Source organism: Gymnogyps californianus, chromosome 18, assembly GCF_018139145.2.
Source record: "Gymnogyps californianus isolate 813 chromosome 18, ASM1813914v2, whole genome shotgun sequence".
Lineage (NCBI taxonomy): Eukaryota > Metazoa > Chordata > Aves > Accipitriformes > Cathartidae > Gymnogyps > Gymnogyps californianus.
In genome coordinates this window covers 9,062,662-9,088,397 of record NC_059488.1, presented here as the reverse complement: position 1 = coordinate 9,088,397, position 25,736 = coordinate 9,062,662, and the positions used below count along the sequence as shown (strand labels likewise).

At 47.3% G+C, this 25,736-nt stretch overlaps 1 protein-coding gene across 1 annotated transcript in view; it reads right to left on the bottom strand.

Moving 5' to 3' along the window:
- The window catches only part of COL5A1 (collagen type V alpha 1 chain), a 181,551-nt gene that overhangs the window by 23,463 nt on the left and 132,352 nt on the right, over positions 1-25,736 (bottom strand). Inside the window, 18 exon segments of the mRNA XM_050907940.1 lie at positions 1,227-1,334; positions 1,971-2,024; positions 2,119-2,208; positions 2,402-2,509; positions 4,018-4,034; positions 4,037-4,070; positions 7,573-7,626; positions 8,221-8,274; positions 9,369-9,413; positions 10,350-10,403; positions 10,744-10,788; positions 15,307-15,360; positions 16,631-16,684; positions 17,313-17,420; positions 19,085-19,138; positions 20,286-20,330; positions 22,346-22,399; positions 23,974-24,018. Coding sequence (XP_050763897.1) covers positions 1,227-1,334; positions 1,971-2,024; positions 2,119-2,208; positions 2,402-2,509; positions 4,018-4,034; positions 4,037-4,070; positions 7,573-7,626; positions 8,221-8,274; positions 9,369-9,413; positions 10,350-10,403; positions 10,744-10,788; positions 15,307-15,360; positions 16,631-16,684; positions 17,313-17,420; positions 19,085-19,138; positions 20,286-20,330; positions 22,346-22,399; positions 23,974-24,018 — 1,077 coding nt within the window.

Sequence of the window (25,736 nt, the reverse complement as noted above, 5' to 3'; positions counted from 1 at the left end):
TACTCGTATTCCTCAGACCTGGAGCCTTTAATCAAATTTTGTTTGTTTATAGGAACCGAACAGTGAATATTTTTCAGTGTCCTCGTACATAATTGAATCGCATCTGAATCCTGGGTGCTCTCTTCTGAATAATTAGATGCCACATAAATTGCCTATTCATCTATCCACTGATACATCATCTAGGTACTTGGCAGGACAGATGTTCATAAAGCTGATTCACCAGGAAATTCTCGCCTCTGGACTAGCTACTGGAGTTTCTAATAAGCCAGCAAATGTGGAATACAGTGGCTGTTAAACACTTTTGATAACAACAATCAATCACTGTAAGTGTCCTCATGTAGTCTGAAATCACCGATGCCAGCATTTGCTCATTTTGCTAGGTCTGAAGCTGAGCTTAAGTTTGAGGCAGGCAACACAAAAGTCCCTGCAAAACCATTTGGGCGTGAATTAGAGGCACAGCCTTCCTCCTCAGGACTGTCACAGTGCTGTGCTTTTCGGGGACAGAAATAGTCATCCCAGCCCACTCTCTCCTGCCCGCACGTGACATTTCACGCGCGTGCCTGGGGAGCGAAAGACGTGAGAGTGTGCGCGGGCTGGCTGGTGAGCACTCAGGAGAGGGACCATATGGCAGGACTCAGCCGCGCTCTGCTCGGGCTCCTGCCGAGAGCAGCTCTTTCCACGGGTGCCAGCGGGATGCCTGGGAACACCGATGCTGCTGCAGCAGCACGCGGCATCCCGGGAAGCGGAACAGAAACCTCTGCAGCTCCTTCATGTGGGTCCCTCGGCCGGGGCAGAATGAGGGTAAGGATTTATTTGGGCTCAGTGGAAGCTGCAGCTGCCGTTGCACCCCTGTAAGCAGCGATGGGGTTGGCTCACATCTCTGCCCAGAGGCCTGTCCTTTGGCTGTTTGTCACTAGGAGGTCACACAGGCTGTCATTTCACCTGTTCAGTCCTCATCCCTCCTCATTGCCTGAAGACATTTCGGTCCCTGGGATCGTATCCATTTTTGATAGCACGGATGTCACAAACCAGGCAGTTGAGCAGCTAATGTTCAGTGGTTTGATGCACCCAAGATGAGAGAATTCCTTTCTAATTGAATTCCTTCTTTTTTTTTTTTTTTTTTAAATCTTTTATACACCTACCCCAGGGAATGTCTCCATGCTCAGCTTCCTACTGCACACATTTCTATTTGACCCACAGCTGTTAATCTTTATACTGGTACTTACTGGGGCTCCCTTTTCACCTGCGGGTCCCGGAGGTCCCTGGGGGCCAGGTCGCCCTGGCAAGCCTATCGGGCCGGCTGATCCCGCGGGACCACGCTCACCGGGAGAGCCCTGTTCAGAGAAGAAGGAACAAAGCATTAACTGGAGTATTTAGCTTCATCTATATACAGAAAGAAAGAAATCCAGCAGTAGGATGCTGCAAACGCATTGTCAGTAAGCGAGCACATCTGATGGGGTGACTGCCATGTGATGACTTGGTACCATCAGCCTACGGGGTCCTGCAGATCTTTTATTAATTAAAATCCCTGGCAGGGCTGGGTTCTCCTCTGGGTGGTGCAGGGAGCTCAGTTCCTGGGGGCACAGTATCAGCTTGGAACAAGAGCATGAGCCATTTCATGGGCAATGCAGCAAGGAGGGTTGGGTGATGAATATTTTCTTCCAGGAGGGCTGCACTGAGCATGAATCTCAAGTGGGGACAACTTTCAGAGGGAAAGTAGGTGACTTAGAAGCAAAATTCTCCATGTCCTGAATCCTTCCAGTTCCCTCAGCTTGTCACATATGTTCATAGCTGACACCACAAAATGACTGAGCTATTACATGCGTGTCTTGTAAAATAAAGCTATATCCAGCAAGTCGTTAGTGCAAAGGAAATAACGGATAAAGCACTGAGCTGTGACTAACCCTCCGTTTTGGCTTGTCAAGCTTGTAAATGCGTTAGGTGGTGCCTGCAAGGGCAAGGATACTCACTGCTGGACCTGGGGGGCCTGGGGGACCTTCGTTGCCTTTCAGCCCTGGAGCACCCTGGAAGGAGGAAAACAAAGTCATTTTGGGAGGTGGGTGCTGCACCGCCTGGGCATCCTTCCCGCTGGAAGGACCGGGGACAGCATCTACTCACAATGGGGCCAGGGAGACCTCTCTCTCCCGGGAAGCCTCGCAAGCCGGGGGGACCATCCTTCCCTGGGAGGCCGGCAGGACCAGGGTCCCCCTGCAATGACAGTGATAAAGAGCTGAAGATCTGCAGACTCCATAGAGACCCAGGCTCCTCTCTCTGGGCTCAAGTTGTGATGAGACACTGCGAAGCATCATGTCTTTTCTGAATCATCCCTCTCCATCTCTGGGAGAGACGCAGGCATCCAGGCTTGCAAGAAGGGTGAACTCAATAGGCTGCTAGTCCCTACCTTGGTCCCTTCTTTTCCAGTGAGGCCAGGAAGACCTTGTTCACCTGGGGGACCCGGAGGGCCTGGATGTCCCCGCTCACCCATTGGCCCCGTCTCACCAGTCGGACCCTGAAGAAACAGAGATCGGGAAAAGGTGTTGGGTATCAGCAGAACAACCAATAAATGAAGAGGTGCAGGCTATCAGTTTAGTCCTTTAGGTTGCAATAGGATGGAAGATGCTCCTTCCCTTAGCTGTCCCCTGCAGTGCCACCAGGAATCCCTGGAGAGATGCCTCCTTTGGCATCTAACGGGACCTTGTTTTGGAAGTGGGCAACACTGCACTTCACAGATTAGGGGAACCTCTGGAATGAAAGCGTTCACATAAATGAGATACTATTACTACAACTATTATGCTTAGGGTTTTTTTTTTTTTTAATTGAAAACTTCCCAAGTACTCTACAATCATGCTGATTCTTCCTTATATGGGGCATAAATAATGGATTAGGCTTGTACTACACGGCAATTACTGATTGCCTCTGTGCTGTACGTGGGCACTAATGGTGATGAGTGTAACATAAGGCCCAGTGCAGGAGGTTCCCAAGTGGCCCGTTTTGGAGGGGGACAAAAGCCATATGCACAAGACTGTAACGTCCCTGCACGCTGGTGTCCGCTGGGACGGGGGTTGTAATTCATGTCACGCTGCAGGGTGCCACTTTGTAAGCAGAACGATAACATTGCAATTGCTCAGCAGCCACAGATCACGCTAACTATGCGCAGCAGAGCCAAATAAAATTGCCATAGAACCTAATGTGCACTTGAGAAGACAGACACAGTCAGGGAATTGCCCCTAATCAGGGAATTTACAAATCAGGGACTTTACGTTACCATTAAAGAGAACAAATTAACTACTTTCTAATAAAAGAGCAATATCCCCAGCAGTTCAGGAAAAAAGACTCAACCCAAAGCCAGTCCTACTCGTCTAGGACTGCCTACAAAACTGATCCACAAGCCTTGCATGCCTGCACTTAAGGGGTACAAATTCTGGTTGTGCAGTTACTATTTCCAGATTGCACAGAGTTCAGTTTGACTAAAAGAAAAATAGCCCAACTCTGACAGAATCTAGCAGCACTTTATATTAAAGAGGGATCCATTTCTTCATAACAGCACGTAAGAGCACTCTTGCATCACACTTACACTGCCCTCAACGCCCCAGCAGCCGTACAGCCCTTTGAGATCACATTTAACTCTCCCGTTGCTTAAGGTCTTTTGGTCAGGTTGTGTGTAGCTGGTCTCTCTCTCTCACTCTACACCAATTTTACACCAAGGTAGCGCTGTTAAGTTCACAGGAGCCACCTTATTTACAGCAGCCTTCAGGCACGTTGTCTAAATGCCATCCTAACGCCCTGACAAGGTGGGCTGGGACCCACTGGGGTATTTCACACCCTGGCCAAGAATTTCAAAGCCATCAAGCTTGCTTTGACATGACTTTGCCTTCCCTGGAAGAGGAGTCTCTGTGCTGTTTAACCTGTGGTCCCAGCAGCTCCAGCTGAACCATCAGAGCTGTGAGAGGCCGCTGTGCCAAACTGGGGAAGATGAGCTGCAGAAGGCTGGTGCAAGCATGAGCATTTGTTTCTTACCTGAGGGCCTACGACACCGGGGGTCCTGGAGGCCCGGTCTTGCCTTGGAAACCCTGTTAGAGAAAGGTAAAAGAGAGAGATGACACTTCTGCCACGGAGGACTCCAGCAAGGGTCACAGACTGCCACCCGACTGCTCCTCCTCTGGTGAAACTACTGACCAGGAACGGATGGACACCCGAAGACAAAAGAAACAAGAAATCAAACAGAAGGTGGAAAATATGTCCTTGTACATTTATACAGGGGTGAAACAGAGGAAGAAAAAGGGATTCTCAAAGCTCAGCTCTGCTGTTTTGATGGAGCTACTGTGGTTTGGCTGAAGGACTGGCCATATATATAAAAAAAATCTGCTACACTCATAAAACCTATAGAAGAAATGGCTGTTAAAAAGTCAGCGCGAGTTTCTTCATGCTAAGCAATTCTTAAAAGCCATTTCTCTTCTCCTGCTCCCCGTTCTGATACTGGTTTAGGCTTAGCTCTGTTTTAGGCTTAGCTCCCAGGAGCTCGGAGGCTGGGTGAGTGTCTTCCACTTTTGGCACCGGCAGCGTCAATCTCCAGCCCCGCTGGAGCCCACAACCCACCAGCCTTGGGGGCTGAGCGAAGCTTTATTTCCTTCATCAACATCTGTTGAAAGAAATCACAAATGTGTTTCTCTCCAAATGCTGATGAGTAGCGAAATCTCCATGACAGCTACTTATAAGGACATTTTGAAGAGTGACAATAACGAACTATCACCACCGCAATTGTTTCGCTCTCCTAAGCCACTCTTTAAAAAGCACATTAATTATCATTCTTACTATAGCATGCTGACAAGCTTGAGAAATGTCATTTAGGGCACACAGACTATTTTCTCATTGCCACAAAAGAGGATCAGATAAATCCCAAGCCAACGGTAATGTGTCATGCTAAAAAAACTACTCAATGCTATTCTAGCTGTCTGCAGATCACAGAAAATATCCTGTCATTGATACGGAAATGGCAAAACATCTCTGTGAAATGAATGTACAATTTGAACTCTTATCAGAGAAAAGGATTTCAGCCATTTCTGTGCAGGACTTTTCCTATTAATCTGAAGAAAGGGGTTTCCTTTTATCCTGTTTGAGCCTTGGGCACAGGGTTTTTAGAATTTTTCATGCGTTTTTTAGATCCAAGCTTTGTAAATCTAATATGACCAAATATTTCAGTATCCTTCAGTGTGCCTATTTGCTACTAAATGAAAAGTAAAATAAAGGGACATATTTGACACACAGATTTCAAGTCCAGGTTTTCTTGCATGAACGTACAGAGTGCACTGACAAGGCTACTGGTGTGGAAATAGCATTTAATTTGTTTTTATGTTTCTCTCCTCACTTTTTGGCACTGTGTCAGGAACGGGGGACAAAAAAGGGACTTCTGCTACCTGGGTCTGCACATGTCTGCGTGCACCCCAAGGGATGCAGGGGAAAGCGATCTTTGCAAGCTTGTTCGTGGCACAGATTAACAGAGTTTTTGTTTTCTGGAAGGATTTGCCTGTGATAGGCAAGCTACTGCTGCAATGACTGAAGAAAGCTATTAGGGAGTACTTTCAGACCCCAAATAATTGAAAGCCCATTCTCCATTCATATTCATGCAGACTTGGAGTTTGATGCTTTATTCCAGTCTCAAAAGTTGCTAACAGCGGACGCAAGCAAAGTTTTTCCTGCTTCTTCCAATTTGAATGTAGGTGTCCTGGATGTTATAGATAACTCAATGAAGGAAGACTAAATGTCACAGCCAGGCTCCGGCAGGTGAAAACTCTTCTCTTCACCTTTAAGTTAATCCTGACCCGAGGATTGTGTGTTTAAAAATACCACAGCCATTGCCTTAAAGTCAGTCTTATGGAGTGTAAATAAATATCCGGTGTTGCGCTGAGCAGTATTTGCATTGCCTTGCTTAGCAAATGCCAGGCAAGTTAATTAAATTGTTGTGTGAGAAGTTGAGGGGAAAAGATGCATAATGTGCAAAGCCTTTTTAATGCTCATTTGCTAGGAAAGGCAGTGGAGAAAAATGCAAAGCTGAGTAGAGGAAGTTGGTTGGGTTTTTTTCCTGTAAAATAAACATAGAACAGAGAGTCTATCTGCTAACATGCAGCATGCAGTATTGGGGAGAGGGACATACCAACAACAGCGAATGAGCTGGATTGTTAACAGCCAAGGAAAAAGAATAAACATCCCCCAAAATGCCAAACAAAGATACTAATTACTGCATGCAGAGGAATACATGGCAGAAGGGTCATATTTGCTTAGGGTATCCTTCAAGCAAAAAAAGGTACAGAAAACGGACCACCAAAGATGCACGACAGCCAGGGTATCATACCTTCCACATGCCTCATCGTTCTCCTTTGGTGAGAAACAATGATTACATCTGTGCAACAAAACCTTTTAAAGTGGACAAAGCAGTATGTGTACAATACGGCGAGGTACCTAAACTGCCAGGAGCTGCTCCCTGGGTTGCAGCAAGGGATTATTGCTGGAGAGGGCTTAAGCAAAACTTGGTGAGGCCCTTGTGCATAGCTTTGGCTAAAAGGCAGCATCAGCAGCGATGTCCTTCTTACTCGCGTGCTAAGGTAGCGGCTGATACACGAGCGTACTGCAGTAACCGGCGTGGACAGAAAAACTAGAGCAAAACCACTGCACCCCTCATCTTGGCCAGGAATTGCCTTCCTCTCAAAACAAGCACTGCCAAAACTGGGCTGTAACTCTTTTCTGCTGTGCAACAATTCCAAGATGGTGCATCAAGAAGTGAAACTCTTTCTCCCCATTGCAGGTTCCAGAGAAAATAAAATGCCCCTGACCTAATGCAGCTGGGTGCAGAAAGCTGAGCTTGCAAAGGATGGAGCCTGTCTCGCGTGAAAAAGCTCTGCTATCACAGCCCTAGAGTTATGTCTCTGGAACAGAGAGGCGTAAAACCTGCACATCTCCGAAGGATGGAGGGGGAAAGAAAGCACAGAGGTGACCCATAACGCTCCAGAGAGCAGAGGCACAGCCTTCCCCCTTGGGGGGCCAAAGGGATGAGCGCTTTGGCGAGTCCTTGGGGTACAGAGCCCATCTGCAAGGGCTGCTCAGAAATCACCCCCCAGCTGCTTCTCCACCTCACGAAAGCAAGCGCCACACCAAGTGCTGGTGCTCACCCAGCCTCAGCCCCAGCCAACATCCTCCCACCTCGTGAGGAGCTGCCTCTGCAGCACCCGTCACGGCAGAAACCCAACTGCCTCTGATGCCGATCATCAGCATCACTACATCTCTCCATTCCTATTTTCTCCGTGGCATCATGCACATGTTGACCTCCACAATCTACTAAAGGGACAGAGAGAGAGGAGTTGGTGCACAACCTCCACATTAGTCATCATTAGACCGACCCGTCCTGCTCAGAAGAGGGTTGCTTCCCATAGACCATCCCGTGCAGCTGGAGAGACACAGACCTTCAGGGAAACCAAACGTGTGGCCACATCTCCCCAGCTGCACAGAAGGGTTTAGAAAAACCAACCGGCAAGACGAGACTCAGGACTAACGATCTGCCCAAGATTTTTGGCTACTTACGGTTTCTCCTCTCTGTCCAGGGTGACCAGGCAATCCATCCTTCCCAGGAGGACCCTACAGCAGAAAACCAGGGTGAGAAGGAACATCACTAAGTGCTCAGTAGTAAAACTGTGATAAGGACTGAATCAAACCTGCTTGCCTCCTTGCATTAGTTCCCATCCATTTTACAGTGAAACGGGGGTGCTCAGAACCCTAAAAGATATGGCCCTTTCCCACACATCTCCCAAAGGAAAGATTTATCTTACAGGTCCAGAGCGGGAGCGAGCCGTTCACCACAGGGAAGGAAATCACTCCAAAAAGGTTTCTGAGGTCCCCCACCAGTGTATAATAATTGCAGAGACAGAAGAGTTACTCTGTTGTGCCGTCCTCCCAGTACACAGAGGGAAAAATAAAGAACAGAGCAACCATGAAAGATCCTAGCAATACTGAGTCATTAGGAAATGAACATTTATAATCAGCCGCAATTTACTTGGCTATTTAAAATCTTAAACCGTCGGGTTATTATCACGATGTCTCAGTAATGCCTTTTATTGGGTACGTCACCGCTTGTCAGAGAAGCAGCTAAGACTGAGTTGGCACAGGCAATCACAGCTGGATAGAAAAGACTTTATGTATTTCCTTGCATGTTCTAGAGAGAGAGTTACTTACAGGGGGGCCTTTTGGTCCTGGAAATCCAGTCGGTCCTTGAGGCCCTGGTGGTCCCTGGGATGCAAAACAAGCCAGAAAAACATGGTTAAGGAACCTATAATGCTTTACGATGAAATACTAGCTCTGTATGAACAGCAGATGAGCACAACGATGTGGAAAGCCAGCTAATTCTACCCCAAAGTGCAAGATGCAGCTGCACGGGGCCACTCCTTGAAAAAAAAAAAAAAATGCATGGAGAGATAAGAACCACTGGCCATGTTTAACCGAGTGGCCTGTCCAGCTGCAAAAAGCACTGCAAACATGAAGAGGGCTATCAACCACTTTGTGCCCTTCCCTCCCAGTGCCATGAAAAATAGGTCTTTTCCCATCCCAGCTCAAGTGAGAGCAACCTGGGAGCTACCGGCTCACGCAGGAATGAAAAAGAAGAGAGCCCAGTGGCTTTGGGGCTGGTGCTGCAAGGCAGCTGCTGCTCTTCAGAGCGCTGCTTCCCCGGAGCGGTGTCAGCAGCAGCTCCCCCCTCGCCCCTGCGGTCACAACCAGCAGATGCAAAGCAGCGACCAATTTCATATATTTCCTCCCTGGGCAATTTTGTAAAAAATTTACAAACAAAACAAAACCCAGGAAAAAAAAAAAAAGCAGAATTTGAGGCAAAAAAAATCATGAAAGTCCTATTGTTTCAGTATTTTCCACCTAGTGTGCTATAATATAGGGAAAGCAGCATGTGGTCCTAGAGGACCACCTCCTCCAGAAAAACAGGCTCTGGCTGCCTGCACAAAACCCACGGGTGACTTTTCCCTTTTCCCATGGAGCGATGCTTACACAGGACACCCAAGGTCCCACTTGAGCCTTCCTCGGAGAGCTCAGAAAGGACCTAAGGGCTGTAGGTGACTTGCGAGACCTCTCTCCACACAAGCGCGTTTCACCTCGTATTTCTAAACAGATTTTTCCCGTTTGCTGACCGAGGTATGCTAAGCTGCATCCTGGCTCCCGTGAGCTGCCCACCCCTCTCTGCTTACAGGGTACTTGGTACGATGCTCACTGCAAAAAAACCCTCAGCACCATCTCAGCCCTGCAAACCCGCCTCGTCTGCCGTGTTAAACTAACGGGCTTGGATTGAGCCCTGCTTTAGCCCCACCGCCTTGCCTTACCCTTTCGCCAGGAGGACCAGGGGGGCCATCACCACCAGAGTTGCCCTTTTACAAATAAACAAAACAACACGCCATTAAAAATACACATATCACCATTGCAGCTGCTTTGCACAAAGACTTCAAATGGCACCAAGCCCACGGTGATACCACACCCCACCAGCTCCCCCGGCCCCTCTCTATTAATAATTCCGTATCAGGAGCAGCATCCAGTGACAAACGAGCAGCTGCTCGTTCCCCCCACATTGCTTAATAAAAATACAGGAAAGATAACGTCAGTGAGCTCAGGATATTTCCACCAGATAATGGCCTCCCTCTGAGAGATAAATGCCGCCGCAAAGACGAGGTATTTATCAAAAATTCATGCCGACACAAAGCCAAGACATTTATTTTTAAAGCCGGCAGCACGGTTGTGACAACGTCTCACTACAAAAGCTTTGCTTCCATCATGCCCGGCAATTGATGGTCACTTAATCGGTCTCTGCAGCAGGTTCTGGAGCTGAGTGTGCCTCCAGATTGGCTGGCAGAAAAATACTTATTTTGCCCAGGGACCAATCGTGGGCCAACAGTGTGCATGCAAAGTGGCTCGGCAAGGTGCAAGGTTCCGAGCCCAGCAGCAATACGTACCCCTTCGCCCATGGCACAGCCTAAGACCTCTAAGGTGGTTCAAATGCTACTTAAACACCAAAAAACAGGGCTTAGCAGAAGCGTCAGTGGATCGTAGGGTTGTTCTGGTCCCTGACATGGGGGTGCTCCCTCCCCTTTTGGTTACAACGGCTCTTAATTCGTGCATGCACTTGATATCCTGCTGAAACGTGGGCCAACACATTTTTAGGACCTGTGCATATACTTTACGGGTGGGTTATGAGCCATTTGGCAGAGCAACGAAGATCAGGAGATAAGAGAAGTGGAGGGCAATAAACCAGACGGTCTCTTATACCACCACTTTTTAGGACAATTCCAATAGGCTCCCCGAAACCTTACCTTTGGGCCGGGTTTCCCAGTGCTTCCCCTAGGGCCTCTTTCCCCACGTGGACCCTTAAAAAGACACAAAAGATGACATTTTAGCCCTTCTTGCTACCCACAGCACTACACGGTGATCAGGCAAAGCACCCAAGCACCTGAGTTGCACCGGGTCAACAAGCCGTCCCACCAGCAGCACGGGGACAACAGGAGCCTTCAGCACTGCCACTGGCGGTCTGATGACTTTTAAACCATGTTCACTGGTGAGACCCAGCCCCAAATCACTGTGTCCCCTCTGCTTAGCTTTAACTGCTGAAGGCCAGATCCTACCCAGTGAGAACGCAAACCAGATCCCACTTTCCCCTGGCCTTAACAAGCTTTCAGAATGCACAAGAAAGAAGAAAGGGATCGTTACCGTTGGACCTCGCTGCCCCCTTGGACCTGGTTTGCCAGGTGTCCCCTGGAACGAAAAAGAAACAAAGAGGAGTTAGAGGCCAGCATTGCAGGCTGAGCTCGCAGCAGATGAACCCACAACAGAGCCTACTGCTCACAAACTGCTCCCCAAACCTCTCCAGTTCTCATCTGCAATGAAAAGGACAACAGCAGGTTTACTTTCATCTCCTGATTCTTGTGTTTATTTTAATTTATAACGTTCAGGCAGGTCTGGACAGCAATCCCAATGCCCAGATGACATCTACCATCTGAGGGAAGGAATCTCTTATGAAAAAGCATCCCGAGTCCTTTAAAACGCCACAAAGATGAGGCCACCCACTCGGAACATGCAGTCTCTTAAAAAGCCAGCAAAAAAACTCTTCAACTCTGCCATCCCAAAACCTGTAATTCCTTTTCCCACTGATCTCTGCTCATCCCTTCACCCAGCTCCCGACGTGGGGAAGGGCTGGTCCTCGCCCCTGCCGGGAGCAGGGCAGGCTGGCTCACGCCAATGCAGACACATGTTGCAAGACCCGTGCTGTTAAATGTTTAAGGAATGACAGCAGCAGAGCAGGATTCCTGCTCTGAGCAGTTATTTTACGCCACGCAAGCCAATTAAGCTGCCCCACATATTTACAAATCTTTCTTCATCTCCGTGAACTTTGTGCTAAACAAGTAATTTAAGACATTGTTTTGTAGCAGCGACAAAGCAGCAGGCTCATGAGATCTGACAGATGCACTCAGCTCTCTGTAATGGGGGACTGTGATTAATTCTGACAGAAAAAAAAGACAGAGATGGCTGGGTCCTAAATCTGACAGCACGTTAAGCTCCATTACCCTGCGCCTAAAAGAAAACTAATGGCCTAGAGCTTGCTCCCTGAAAACACTATTTTGGCTAGTGTCAAGTTACCAAAATAATTCCAATAGGTTTAACTTTCTTCCTTTGGACCTGCAGGCCACTATTGTTACCAATCATCTGTTAAAGGAAGAAAGAGAAAGACTTGCTTTCTATGTAAGGAACACAGAATGCTTAAAATATCACTTGCCATTTTCTGCCCCAAATCCATCATCTCACAATCTTGCCTTCTCGTACTCGGCGCTCATTAACCAGGCAAACATAAAACAGGAGCTGGAAAACTTTACGATCGACTTTCTTCAAGCTGCTAAAATTAGTCCTGCTGAACCCTCCTTGTTCTGCGGCTCCATTTAATAAACCCTGCTGGCAAACCTTTTTTTAATTAATTACAAAAATCATTTTAAAGTACTCCAGCCGGTTTTCCTTTCGCTACGGGAGGCTAAATTCAGAGCAGGTGGAGAGGAGCGTGTGCCGCCTCCCTGCAGGTAGCCCCACAAACTCCTCTCCTCCTTCTATTCTATTTTTAAGCAAAATTTTCCCCTGCTTATTGCTATCATTAATCATGCATACAGCACTGTGTACTGTTGCGAAGAATTTATATAGCGCTGTAAATGTACACAGACCTATATTTTTCAAACAGGGATACCGAGGGAAAGGCATCTAAATTCAGATTATTTTCTAGGCACTCAAATGGTTGGATTTCGGTACCTCCACGCACCCCCCAGGCTCTGTCAGACCGGGCGAGCAGGGAGATCTATTACCCCCTGCTAATGGCAGAGGCCTATTAGCTCTAGAAATAAGACCACTTATTCACATCTAACTATTGATTTTATGATCAGGTTTTGAAAACATCCAAGCAAGCTCACCACCGAGCTCACCTCCGGGCAGCTGGGTGAGAACAGGCACGGCGACGAGCAGCCGCTCGCCAAAACTATCGTGATATTTAACAGGTCACAGTTCTCCAAAAACACCAAACATCCTTTTTTTTTTTTTTTTAATCCCTTTTTTAACTTTGCCAGCCCTGTTGTGCAGCTGAACAGCCAGAAGCTGCAGTTTCAGGTTTGGGGAGCTTTAGCCCAGCACCAGAATTCAGCTGCCCGCGCTGGCAGGATCTGCTGGTACTGCTCTTCTGCCTTCGGTTTTCACCTTTTTTTTATTATTATTTAAGGACTTGGGAAGACTACTTGTGTTGCTGAAATAATGAGCTCGAAAGCTTATTTCCATTCCTAGATGATGACGATCGTAAGAGAAATGTGATTCATATTATTTTGGACACATAAACAACTGCACTGAACAGCATAATAGTAATACCGTGTAAAAAGAAAAGACAAATTATTTTTGGTTTTTTCAGCTGCAAATTGGGTTACTCCACAATGTACTGGAGAAGCAAATCTTAGAAACTCTCTTTCTTGACTATATGTGGACATGCTCATAAAAATACTAAATTTAGTGGTCTCAGGAGAAACAGAGGGGGATTTATCAAGTCTAACTCAACAAGGCTTAATTTAAGTTGATGGTCTCCATTTGGTTTGGCATGGTGTGATCCCAGCTCAGTCTATTGTTCTGTATATAATTGCTTTTCACTTCAAATCGGATACTTGGGAGCAAAAAAAAAAAAGGATACCAAAACAGTTACTGAAAAAATCAGTATTTCTGCTATTCCTAAAAAATTTTCAAGCTGGGCTCCTTTTACTAAAGGAGAGATTTGTCCATTAAAATCTTCTCTCTCTCCCCCCTCTCTCTGTCACATACAAATATGCTGATAAAACAAGTGCAAGCTGCTGGATTGGGTGTAAAATGGCAGAAATGGTTCAATAGTTCAATCACACATCCGAAAGAAAAAAAATTAAATTTACCATAAAATAAACCAATATATTTCTACTGGCACCACACTGTGCTGCTCCTTAGGGGTCAGGGTGCCAGTCCCTGCCCCTGCTCCCCACACACAAAAAACCCCCCTCGTTTCTCCCCAAATTCCTGCCTCCTTCCTTTACACCAGAGGTTTGGGGGCTGCCGGGACGGCGGTGCCAGCCCCACCGCAGCACGCTCTGGAGCCCGTCTTGGCCCAGATGCATCTGAGCTCCCAAGCCAGGACAACAGAAGCTGCCCCATCTCCTTCCAGACTGGGGTTGAAATGCAAAAAAAATCCTTTTCAATTCCTAAACTGAAGAAATGTGTGGCATACCAGGGGGTGTAAATAAGCGTCCTCACTACCTCCTCCTAGGAGGACAAGGCTCATCTAGAATAAAAGTGAGCAAACTGCTGATTTTGCGTTTTCTTGTCATCATTGCCTTGGTCCTAAAGTTGGGCCCCTTCCCAGCGCACTTGCTCCCCCTCAATCCCTTTCAGGCTGGACATTGCCAAAATTCAACCAGCCTAACCCTTGGGGTTCTTTTCCATCTCATAAACGACCAGCTCCTGGTACCTGCTCCGCTCCCTGAAAGGTTTCCTATCCCAGCGGTCTGGCTTTCCATCCCACCAGAATAAAATTAGGAGATGGAGCAAGAGGGATGCAGATGCTCGGGGATGCAAAGCAGCACGTCTCTGCCCCGCCGCGGTGCCAATGCCCTGCTTTACACCACCTGAAAATCCAGCCCAAGGATTTTATTGCTGTATATTTGGTAAGGCGAGTGGTAATTATAGGGCTACAGTGAATTCAAGGCTGTCGTGGCAGCTGCCTTATTCACGGCCTCCCTCCTCCTGCCCGGCCGGAGCGGAGGGAGGGGAGAGGATGCCGCATTTGTAGTTCAGAATGAAATGAAAATTACTCAGTGGAGAAAAAAAAAGGGGGGGTGGATATAAACCAAATTTCAGTGGCATGATATTAATGCACTGCAAAGTGATTTATATTTTCTGGGCTCCTACCAAACATGTCTGTTAAAAGTAATCTGTATTTAAATGAGAGTAAAAAGGAAACTAATTCTACTCACTCTCCTCACTCCCCCTTTTTGTCCCTGTGATCAGAGCTGGTGCAGAAAATGACTTTATGTTTGTACTCTGAATCCCCTATAATTCAAGCATGTCCTCCACAAAATAAAAAAAATCACCAGTGTATTTAGACAATCCCTACTCGGGAGCAAAGTCTGCGGAGGTGGGGTGAGAGGTAGAGACAAGTCTGGAAGACGGAGCACCCCACATTTTAAGGGTGTTTATGAATTTAGAATAGCTCCGCTTATTAAAAGGAGGAACTTGTGAGAGTGTTTTCAGCTATGCATTTTGAATCTCAAGTTAGGCTAAAGATGGTTCTTGCTGCTTCTGAACAGATTCACCCATCTCTAATAATTACTGTTAATTAAAAAGCTCTTCATGCCCTGAGCAAAGTCTGACAGCGCGGGAAGGATTCAGGTTCAGAGAAATCTCTTAAAATATCTTGAGGGAAGAATTTCCAGTGTTTAATTGGAAAGTTGCTGTCTGCAGAGCTGACTGTGCTATTACTGGCATCCTCCTCTCTTAACAGCCGGCGTCGGGAGCCTCTTGCCGGTCCTGCGCTCCCTGCGCTGGGGAACCTCATCCCGGGATGCGAGCGGGTGGGATGACCCTCTTTGGGCAAGCCCTTCGTGCAAAAGCAACCAGAGCACCAGCCCTGCAGCTGCCTGCAACAGAGCATTCCCCACGTCCTGCCCAAGGACCTTGCTTTGGAGAGGGAAAAAAAAAAAACTCAGCAAAGCAGCTAGACAAACCAGCTCTTACCCGTGTGCCCTTCTCTCCGTTGGCTCCTGGAAATCCTGGGAAGCCGATTGAGCCCTTGGGGGAAGAGCAAAGAGAGAGCAGTTCAAGACACTGAAAGGGGCAGCTCCGTCCATCCCTGCCAGGTGCCCGCTGGCCTGGAATAACCTCCAGCGAGCACCCGCTGACATCTGCAGCTCTCAACGCCCTTTTTTTTTTTTTTTTAAACCTTCCTTTAACAAAAACAAAACCGAAGACCACCCGAAATGACCTCAGAAACTAAATTTCATCCAAAAATAACAAAAAAAAAAAAGTCCATGCCTCATTAGGAGTCACTGCAAAGGCCCAAGCCCACAGTTGTACCAGGTGCCTGGGGAACAGGCAGGCTTTTGGTTTTTAGCTCCTAAGTCACTATGTTGCACATGAAAATTTAACTGTCTTGTTCCTTTCTGATGTGAGTGCCTGCAGAATAGCTGCTGCTGCTTTTAAAATATGAACTAGTCAAAGAAACGCAAAAAAAAAAAAAACCTACCCCAGATATAAAATGCAAATTAAAAAATAAACCATCAACACCACAACCAGGAAACAATCTCTTGCAGATAATTATGCCTCCCGTGTTAAACAAGCCTGCTTTTTTTTTTTTCAAGCAATGAACATGAATAATAAAATAAGATTCTTAAAAAAAAAGTTAACAAAAACATAAGTTTCCAAAGCCTCCAGGGCATGTAAAAACTGGGCTGCAGCCTTAGTCTATGTAGTGGAATTCACAGTTTTAATTTAAAAACAGCGTTTGAAAATGGCCCAAATGAAGGTGGGCGTGTAGATAAGATACAAAGGATGTTGGCAAATCTGCAAACGGCAGTTTTATTTTAATTTCAGGGAGACCCTGATTCATTAGCTATTCTCCTTAATTAATTAGTTAACACTAGTGCAGATCTTTGAAGATATAAAACGTAATACAAGAAGGAGGACTATTATGCCTATCACTAGCATGAAAGCTCACATGGAGCCTGTTTATATCCATCACCAAAGCAGCGCTGCACGCCCTCGCGCGCTGCAGCCCCTCTCCCGCCGCATCTCCTCCCACCGCTTTGCAGGAGACTGAAGCGATACAGAACCAGTCACTGATTTCCACCAGCTAAGGGCCGGGAGCTATTTTTACCCATCTATAAATTTGTCCTGCATGGGTGGGAAGTGGGGAACTGCGCGGTGGCGAACGCTGCCGTTCCACCTCGTCCCATTAGCAGATTGAGCCCTCTGCACGGCACCACCATCGGAGCTCGGCTGGCGTCCGCTGGGCTCCCCAGCACGCCCCGCACCTCTTCGGGGCTGAACCCGGCCGAGTTACCTTTGGGCCCTGCCTGCCCGGGTAGCCGGGCAGTCCTGGCACGCCGAGTTTTCCCTGAAACACAAATAAAAACGTGTTAGCGTGGGCAAGAGAGACCTTGAGAGCAGCTTCAGGTTTGCACCAGCAGAAAGGGGAGATGCTAAGTGCAGAGAAGTCAAGAACAAAGCAGACACGACATGAGTGGAATAAAGCTGTCAGGGCACTGCGATCATCCTCTGCCCTCCCTGGGGGAAGCCCAGTGGGTTTGATGCACAGTGAGCACTGTAAATGCATCTGAGACCTTGTGGGGAATGGTTATTTTTTGCTATCTTTTTTTTTTTTTCCAACTGGATGCACCTAGAACTCAGACTGGAGTCCATGATACTTTCACTTTCTCTATTTTTTTTCCTCTGGTCTTTTTTCCAAGACATTGTACCCAAGCAGATAACCCAAAGAGACCAATGTTTCAACGTGCTTAAGTCACACCGCTGCAGTAAAACCATCTCCCCTGGGTCTCCTCTGGTCTCTGTGTTGAACAACTCAGGCCAGCCTTAACACAAAGCTCCCGCAGCTCCTCTTCGTCCCTCTGCCCTAAAACTGCCCCCCTACGCTGGGCACTGCCCTGGCCACCCACTTGAGACACCCAAAGAAAGGTGGGTTTTACTGTAAAGCATCCCTGGGTGATTCCATCCTGGAGACTCACCTTCTCTCCAGCAGGACCAAGAGGACCGGGATCTCCATTGGGGCCAGAGCGACCTTTGGGACCTTCGGGACCATCCTCACCTCGGGGGCCAGGAGGTCCAATTTCCCCCTGTTAATCACAAGACAAGCGTTGACAAGGCAGGCAGGTCCCAGACCCTGTGTTTGCTGACAGCAGTACCCTCACGGCTGCAATCAGATACTCCATGGAGCTGCTAATACAACTCTTGGAGAAAGCTGGTCTTCACCAAGAGGCTCAGACGAGACTGTAAATTGCAGAGCGTTATTAGAGTACCAAGCTTTCATTCACACAGCCTAGCCATTATCTCCAACAACAGCCGTCTTTTCCTGTGGCCCAATTATCCCATCTACACGCAGCACCGCTCCACCGAAACAGCCTTCATTAGCTCTGATTGCCATGCACCCTTTTACCCACCTCCCGGTTCCCAAATCGCAGTTTGATGCACAAGCAAGCCCTGGGAAGTGTTTAATTGAGGGTTGAACCGGGCAACTGGAGAAGAAAGACTGGGCTGGCGCTTTTGTGCTGAAAATCATTAGGAAATCTGAGAGCGGAGAGGACCGAGCTATTAACGTGAATTGTTGTGACACTGCAGGCTTCAGCACACAAAACAACAGTTGTCATTTTGTCACACAGGGTAACAGGAGATGCTTCCACGCTGCGAACACAGGCAGCCTTCTTCTCGCTCACCAGAAGCTGGGTGGACGCAGATTTATCTGTGAAGCTCTCAAGTGCCCCTTGTCCTTTCATTGCTCATCATAAAACACAAAGAGCTTGCTGGTGGGAACTGGAGTCGCGAGCTTTATTTAAAGGAGCTTACGTCTATCTGCATTTGGCAAGGACAGGAGTCACCTCCCTGAGATGCCACCTTCGGCCCTTCTTCCTTGGCGAGAAGTGGGGGCTGGGGAAGTTTCCAATTATTTTAACTGTTCAATTACATAGTTAAACGCCAGGACAAATGGAGGATTTGATTTCTACTTTTACAAGCCTTCACGCAAGGCATTCATTTTTCCCTTAAACACAGGGATGAATGACAGCAGAGCTCTCTTGATCCCTGGGAGGGCTTCAGAGCTCTGGGGAACACCAAGCCCCAGGAGATGCACCACCCGGAGAGGGGATGAGGACAGCCCCCGTCCCCAAGGGCTGGGCATGGAGGACGGACAGACAAGCTGCAAGGCCACGGGCTGCAGCCGCTGCCTGCATCCGAGCGTGATCTGCGGTTTCTGGTGGTCGATTTTAAAAGTTTTTGCGACCAGGCAATGTGCCCTGCTGCTAACGATACGAGCCTAATATAACACTCCACCCCTGGCAGTTTTCACAGCGCTGCTTTGGTTTCTATTAAAGTGTGTTCCTGGTAACTTTACGCTTCACGTTGATGGTATGGAAGGACATTAGGCTCAGCAAATAAAGATGTCTACCAGACTCCAGATGTAATATTATGGGGGAAAAGAGATACTGAAAATAAGTACATGATACAGCTGGATCACGCAGTATTCCTAGCAGTCAAAGCAGCAAGACAGGGCCCTCTATCACTCAGTTTTATCTTACCTTCAAGGTGGGATTAGCAAATTTAGGGATTTACAACTGCTGTGCTTGAGGTGAACACGAAATTCCCGCATTCCTGCCTCAAGATCGCACATGCCAGAAGGACTCCGACAGGAGCCCACCTTGCTGCTCGCCCTGAGCCATGTTTGCACGATAACGCACAGGCTTGAAAGGCAAAGCACAACAAGATCACATTGGTCGTAGACTCTTACCCGGTCTCCTTTGATGCCCATATCACCTTTGAAGCCAGGGAAGCCATCTTCACCCTAAATAATGGAGAGGGGAAAAAAAACAGACAGGGTGTATAGATGGAAAAAAGAAAAAAGGTTTCTCTAGCCTCACTGTATGGCCCCTACCTGGGGAGGACAAGATTAAGTCCTCACACTGCATGTCACACTGGCTTCTGTAAGTCTTTGGTGTGCACAAACGGGCATGGAAACCCAGCTAGGCTGCAACTGCCGAGGTCCCCCAGGGGATCACAGCAAGTATTCCCTACCTCCCGTCCTGGCTGCAAGTCAAAATCACAAAATCTGGCCCGACGTAAAGAACAACACCTTGCCAGTACTGGGAACCAATTATTTCTGAAGAACAACTGGTTTTATTTTCACAGAGGATGTTTTACACCACGCTTTGAGGCAACCTCTAGGACAGTGGCAGTATTTCTTTCAGCCAAGAAGGTTTAATTGCAGAGTTCAAATCAATAATGTATTTCATCCTACAGCAAATCTCTCATAGGCAATGAAGACACAGTTCCCAGAAAGACTTTGAAAGTTTGGAAGGTCCCTGCCAGGATTCCCTAGCTAAAACTGCTGGCTTTGCTGCTGAATTGCTAGGGGCAGGAACGAAGGAACACGGATCTGTTTATGGGACTGGGCAAGATCTTTCTCCACCTCCTGCTCTTCCTCTGGGAGAAACCAATCGCATCTTTGAGACATGCAGCGATAGACTGTGTTGACTTTCTTACTGACTTGGATTTCACAAGCTGCTCTGATGACCGGGCTGGGCAGCACATCCCATACACTGTTATCCAGCTGTAACACACCACAAACCCTTCAAGCTCCATCGAATCACTCAAGGTGCAAATTTTGTCAGGAGGAAATCATCTCGATGCTGGACCCTGAGCTATCAGTAACGGCTGGCCCCAGCAAACAGCTCGAAACCTGAACACGCCACGGAGGCTCGCTTACCCCCAGGTCCGAGCCAAGACACAGCAGAACATCACGGCAGGTACCCAGCCTGCACCCGCTCCAAAAATAAAGAGGTTACCAGTCCTTTGGGTGCTCAGCCCCCTGCTCGTCTAAGAGAAACCCCTTGTGCAGGAGAAAATGTCATGGGCAGCATCCTGTGGGATGGGTCTGCAAAAATGCTCGGAGGCTGTAGAAAAATCAATCCAAACATACAGTGTTAACTCACCTTTTCACCTTTGGTGCCTTTCAATCCACGAACACCATCTGCTCCCTTGCAAGAGATAAAACAAGATGTTACAAGGGTATAAGTAAGCTTAAGAGTGAAGAATCGTTAATCATGGTGATTTTTGCTGCCTCCAATGTTAGCAATGGTATCTCAAGCAAACTGTGATGTTCCTAAACATATTGCTAATCAAAGATCAGCCGCTGACATCTGGTTTTTGGGTCACCAGTGAGTACCTGACAGTCACAACCCCCTGCCGACTTGATCTGGCAGGTGTGGTTGGTGGTCTCTGCCCATTCCCTGCCCAGAAATTACATTTCCAGGGACAAAACTCACTACAAAAAGTTTTTCTGCGTATATTTTCCAAAAAAACATTTCCACAAATGCCTTGCCAGCACGCTGAGTTCACTTGAGTATTCACAGAAAAACCAGTGCTCGAGCTGTGCGCAGGCACTTGGGAAGTGAATCCATTTTAAAATCTCTGAGCGTATAGCCAGAGATTTCCATGCTGCCCCGTGTCTAACACCCCCACAAAGGTTAAGCTTGGCTTTTTTTTACCATGGTTCTCACCTCTGTGCATGCACTATCTTTTTTAAAGTACATTTAGGCACCAAAAAGCGGGGGGGGTGGAAGTGACACGACTGGTGTGGGCATTTGTGACATGGTGCAGAAGCCCTCCAAAGCTTCACCAAGGCAATCAGTCCATGGTTTTCAGCCCGGAGGTGCTGAGTGTGGTCAGGATCTGCCCCCTGCTATGTCACCAGCCCAAACCTGTTGGATCCCCACGCTGCCCATCTATCCTGCCTCTGGGGATAAAACATCACCCTCAGGTATCTACACCAGCTGTACTGTGCAATGCAACTCTTGCAATAAAAAACAGAAGCTTTTTTTTTTTTGAGGAATAATATTTTGCTTGGCGTATTTTAAGTTTTTTCTTCTCTTTAGAATGTCAAAAAAAAGTATAATTAAAAGTATATCAAAATTTGTGCAGCAGGACAGGGTTCTGGTAAGCGAGGCAAGATCTAAAAGTTATTTATAGCTGCAAACCCAATGAGACGCATTTTTTCCCCGAACGGAAGGCTCGTGCAGTTAACAGAACGCCGCTTGTAGGAAGCAAAACCTTGTCTGTAGGCACTACGGGTTTGGTGCATGACACGCTTTCTCTAGATCACTCTAATGTGGAACAGTTCCACTTTAGTGGTAAACACAACAGCAAACCATTCCCTAATGGGCCACTATGTCTCAATCTGCAACCTTGCAAGAAACGAGATGAAAGCTTGCTTTGGCTAAATACATCCTGCTTAAATTTTGAAGGCAGAATAGCAAATGGATTTCTGCTATTAAAAAAAAAATATACAAGGGGGTTTAAGAGGACTTAACTTCACCTATAGTCAGTCCCCAAGCTGTGTTTGTATCTGCTAGCACAGATCTCTGCAGATTCACTGGACCTTTGGGATGCAGGATGCATCTGCACCTGAACTAATACACCTTGATGGGCATAACAGCCACAGCTGAATGGGGTAAAAAAAAATACCCACTGCCTTCTCATCAGCATGCAAGCACCGCAGGCAGCAGGAGCGAGGAAAGAGCTGGAATTCAGTCTAGGGAAAAAGCACACTGCTGAGACGCACAAGCTTTGTCCAACAAGGCTTTGGATCAGGAGCATGAAAAGCTTGCTTTGTTTTAGTAATAGGCTATTTTGTTTTATTAACGAGCCTTGTTAAAGTCTTCACATTCTGGCTGAGATTTACTTGGGTTGTAAACTGGAAACGATTGGAATGGGACTGAGCCATGCTCACGAAGAATTAAAAGAGAAATCTCTCCAAAGCGCTCAACGATGCTAGGAGGGGTTACTGGAGAACAGGGGCCTTGTAATCCTCATGGCCTGAGAGAAGACCCTGGACCAAGGCGCACTCGAGCGGTAAATACAGTTGGTCACTGGGGTGGCCCTAAGTGCCCTAGGAGGGCATCTGTGCCCACTGGCAGCATCCATCTCCAGCACAAGCCGGAGAACTCGAGTTGAACAAGCAACACCACGGACACTGTTTCTGCGTCCTCCTTACCTTGACTCCGCGTGGTCCTGGATAACCGATGGGGCCCTGAGGACCTGGTGGACCCTGGCGTGAAAAAAAACGCAAACAAGAAAAACATATCAAAAATCAACACAAAGGTGCAGCAATAAGGAGAATGTATGGAAAACAAATATCCCAGCCATCCGGCTGCTTCAGACCGGGTGGAAATGGCAGTGGCCATCTAAAAATAGCTCAAAATAGCAGAGAGCTACAGGAACGTCACCTCAAGCAGGTGCACTGGGCTGAGCCAACGGCAAAGGTCCGTACGATAGGAAAAGAGGAAGAGAAGAGACAAGACAGCAACAACTTGTTAGAAGGGGGATTTATACATAAGATTGGTGATTTGTATTTTGGATTAAAGAAAAGAACAAGTTCTCTGAGAGAGGAAGAACATGTTCTGCTGTCTCCCCCCTCCAAAACTATCCTGGTTTTGCAGTAACGCAGCAGAGCTTGTGATGATGATGATCACGGAGAGGAGTTACTGCTTGAGGCACAAGCCTCACGGTGATATCCTTTGGCCTCAGCTCTGTGGGAGAGGAGATGGTCACAAAGCTCCATTTCTTGCACTGAAAGCTGCAAATCCCCAGGGACACCACGAGCTGTGCTGGACACAGTGCCCGATACGTGCCCTGCAAAAACTCTCCTTCCCACCCTTGCTGCCACACTGTCTTATGCCTGCAAATAAATCACATTCTTTATTGAACCCAGTTGGCTTTTATTTTGCTCAACTCCCTGAACTAAACAAATACCCTTCCACTTCTCCCAGCCAGAGACGGACAATTTTTTCCAGCCTGACAGCCAGACGGAGCCAACAGGTCCACCAGCATCCCAGTCCTCATGCAAACGTCAGCTAGAGAACTCGAGCACAAGCGCCGCTCCGAGATCACCTCCCTGACATTTGCTAAATGTCTCCGAGCACCGGGAGCACCGGCACAACTGCTTATTGGCTTGTCATATTCTGCAGAGGCCAATGTTTGAATTTTCAGCCTTGTGTGATGCCAACTGGACAAACGGCTGTGGGTTGTGCTCTGTGTAGAGCCTAAGCAAGGCTCAAGCGGACATCCATCAAACCGGACTGCACTCTAATCAAAGACTTTTGACAAATGTATTGTTTTTCAACTGAATGGGACACAGCGGAAATGCAGATGGCAAATCTCCCGGACAGACGGATGACTGTATAATTCAAGGACTCTAGCCTCCAGCAATATTCTCAAATATATTGTTAAAGAGAGACTTTGAGGGGGAGGGGAAGAAAAAGGAAGACCAGGAATACAAAAACAGTTATTTTCTGCATTCCCTGTGCCACGAAGGATATTTGTTTGTGTCTGATTAAGAGAAGGCTTCCCTTCACAGTTTCAGTTTTCACGTCCGCTGGGCTACAGAGTGCTGCTTGCCAGGAAAGCTGGGAGGAGTTGAGAAAAGATCAGCCCAAGCACCAGAAGAGACTCCCAGGCAGATGAAAGCTGGGCTCAGCTTTCAAATTTCAACAGGGTTTGCTTCTTGCCACCTCCACTGACCGACATCCCCTGGCTGCCTGGCCATCCCTGGAGCCCCATGGAGATCTGTCTCCATCCAGCTACCTTCCCCTTAGCAGTGGTGAGGATCTTATTGACACCTACCTGACTCCCCTTCTCTCCGGGAGGACCTTCCTTGCCAGGATGACCCTATTAATAAAAGAGACAAAGAGTAGAGGAAAATGGGTTTAGTGCACGTCTAACGCTTCGGAAGCCAACAAGCTCGCTCAGGCAGCTACGATTTATTTGAAAGAGAACAGTTGCTCTCCAGGAAGCTCTTACCAATACAAGCAGCCCCCCTGAAGCCAACCGGCAAGAGTAAGCTTTCCCCAAAAGGAAAAGAGCTGCATTTGGGTCTTTGGTGGTATTCTACCCGGCTATTTTACACTTTTACTCTTCACTACCTTTCAGCAGAGCAGCACAAACCATTTTGCAATATTCTTCACATATTAGAACACCTCAGTGAGTTCAGCAGCAAGCAGCATATAAATTTTGCAGATAGGAAAACAGATAAAATTAACTCCGTGTGTTAGCAAACTTGTGAAGGTCACAAGACGCCCAGACTGGTCAGAGCCCCTCATTAATTTCCTAATTCCTGGAGTCCATTACAAGATCTCATGACAAATGCTCAGCTAACCTGCACCCCGTTAGACGCCAACTGGCTGGACGCTAGCCAGCATTCCTCTTAGGATTTGATGCTGAATAACTCAACATCCAAGAGTTTCCAATACATTCTCATTCATAGCCTTTAGAAGCCTTTTACTGGAGTTGCAGTCAGTAGAAAGCAAAAGCGTGAACTGCCTCAGATATAGCTTGGAGGGTTAGTGAGAAACGGGGGAAATTCATGAAGTAGTTTTTAGTGTTGATTTCCCTACTGTCAGAACCAAAATGGAGCCAGGATGGAAGATGATTCTTTGGCTGGCAATGTCTGTACAAAAGCAATAAGCCCCTGCAAGGGCACTCACTGCACACCCAGGGACCTTTTATTTTATAAAGATGGTAAAAGCACATCCAGCTCCTCTCCTCTAAAGCCACTAAGACCTTCTGCACTCAAGGGTTTCTTTACTTATTAACTCTCATCTTAATACACAAATGACTTTCTACCAATATAACAAGGAAAATTGTAAGAGTATTTTCCATCATCAGTCTTCAGAATGGGAATGTCAGACAAGCCGGATTTCATAAAACAAGCGGGTTTAATAACAAAACAAAATGACAGGTGTCGGTTTTACATCAACAAAATGTAGGAGAAAATGCAATATGAATTTGTCCTGTGGGTTTAAATGGCACCAAGAGCATCAGAGCACAACGGGGGTCATATAACCATGCTTGCCTTCAGCTCCTGATATCTCTCTGCACCCCAGGGGAGGCAAAATGGAAGTGCAGCAAGATTTCAAAAGCCTTTGTCCATTCTGCGCTAAATCACCATTTTCAAAATGCCCATCTCCATTACTGCTACTAAGATCAAAAATTGATGAGCAACTTGGTTGGCTTTTGCAGTGAGATGCTTCAGGCCCTTGGGGATTTGCAGATATCTTCCAAGACCAATTTCTATAAAGAGAACATGGGTGGGTTTTTATCCTTGGAAAGAGCAACCCATATGCTTACAAACCTACAAACTGTCTGCAAACAACAGGGCTACCTGTGGCAAAGGACTTATGTCCATGCACACCCACACGTGCTCAGCTTGCAGGTCTTATACAGCCTTCAGTCTGCATAAAAATAGACCTGGCATCTTCTCCAGCTGAACTTCCCTGGAGGCTGCTCCAGGAATTTCACATCAAAAGCTACAGCTTTAGAGATGTTCTGGGCTTTGCTTTAGCTGCTCTGTTGACTCAGCTAACAATTGTATGAGTGTTCAAAATGCC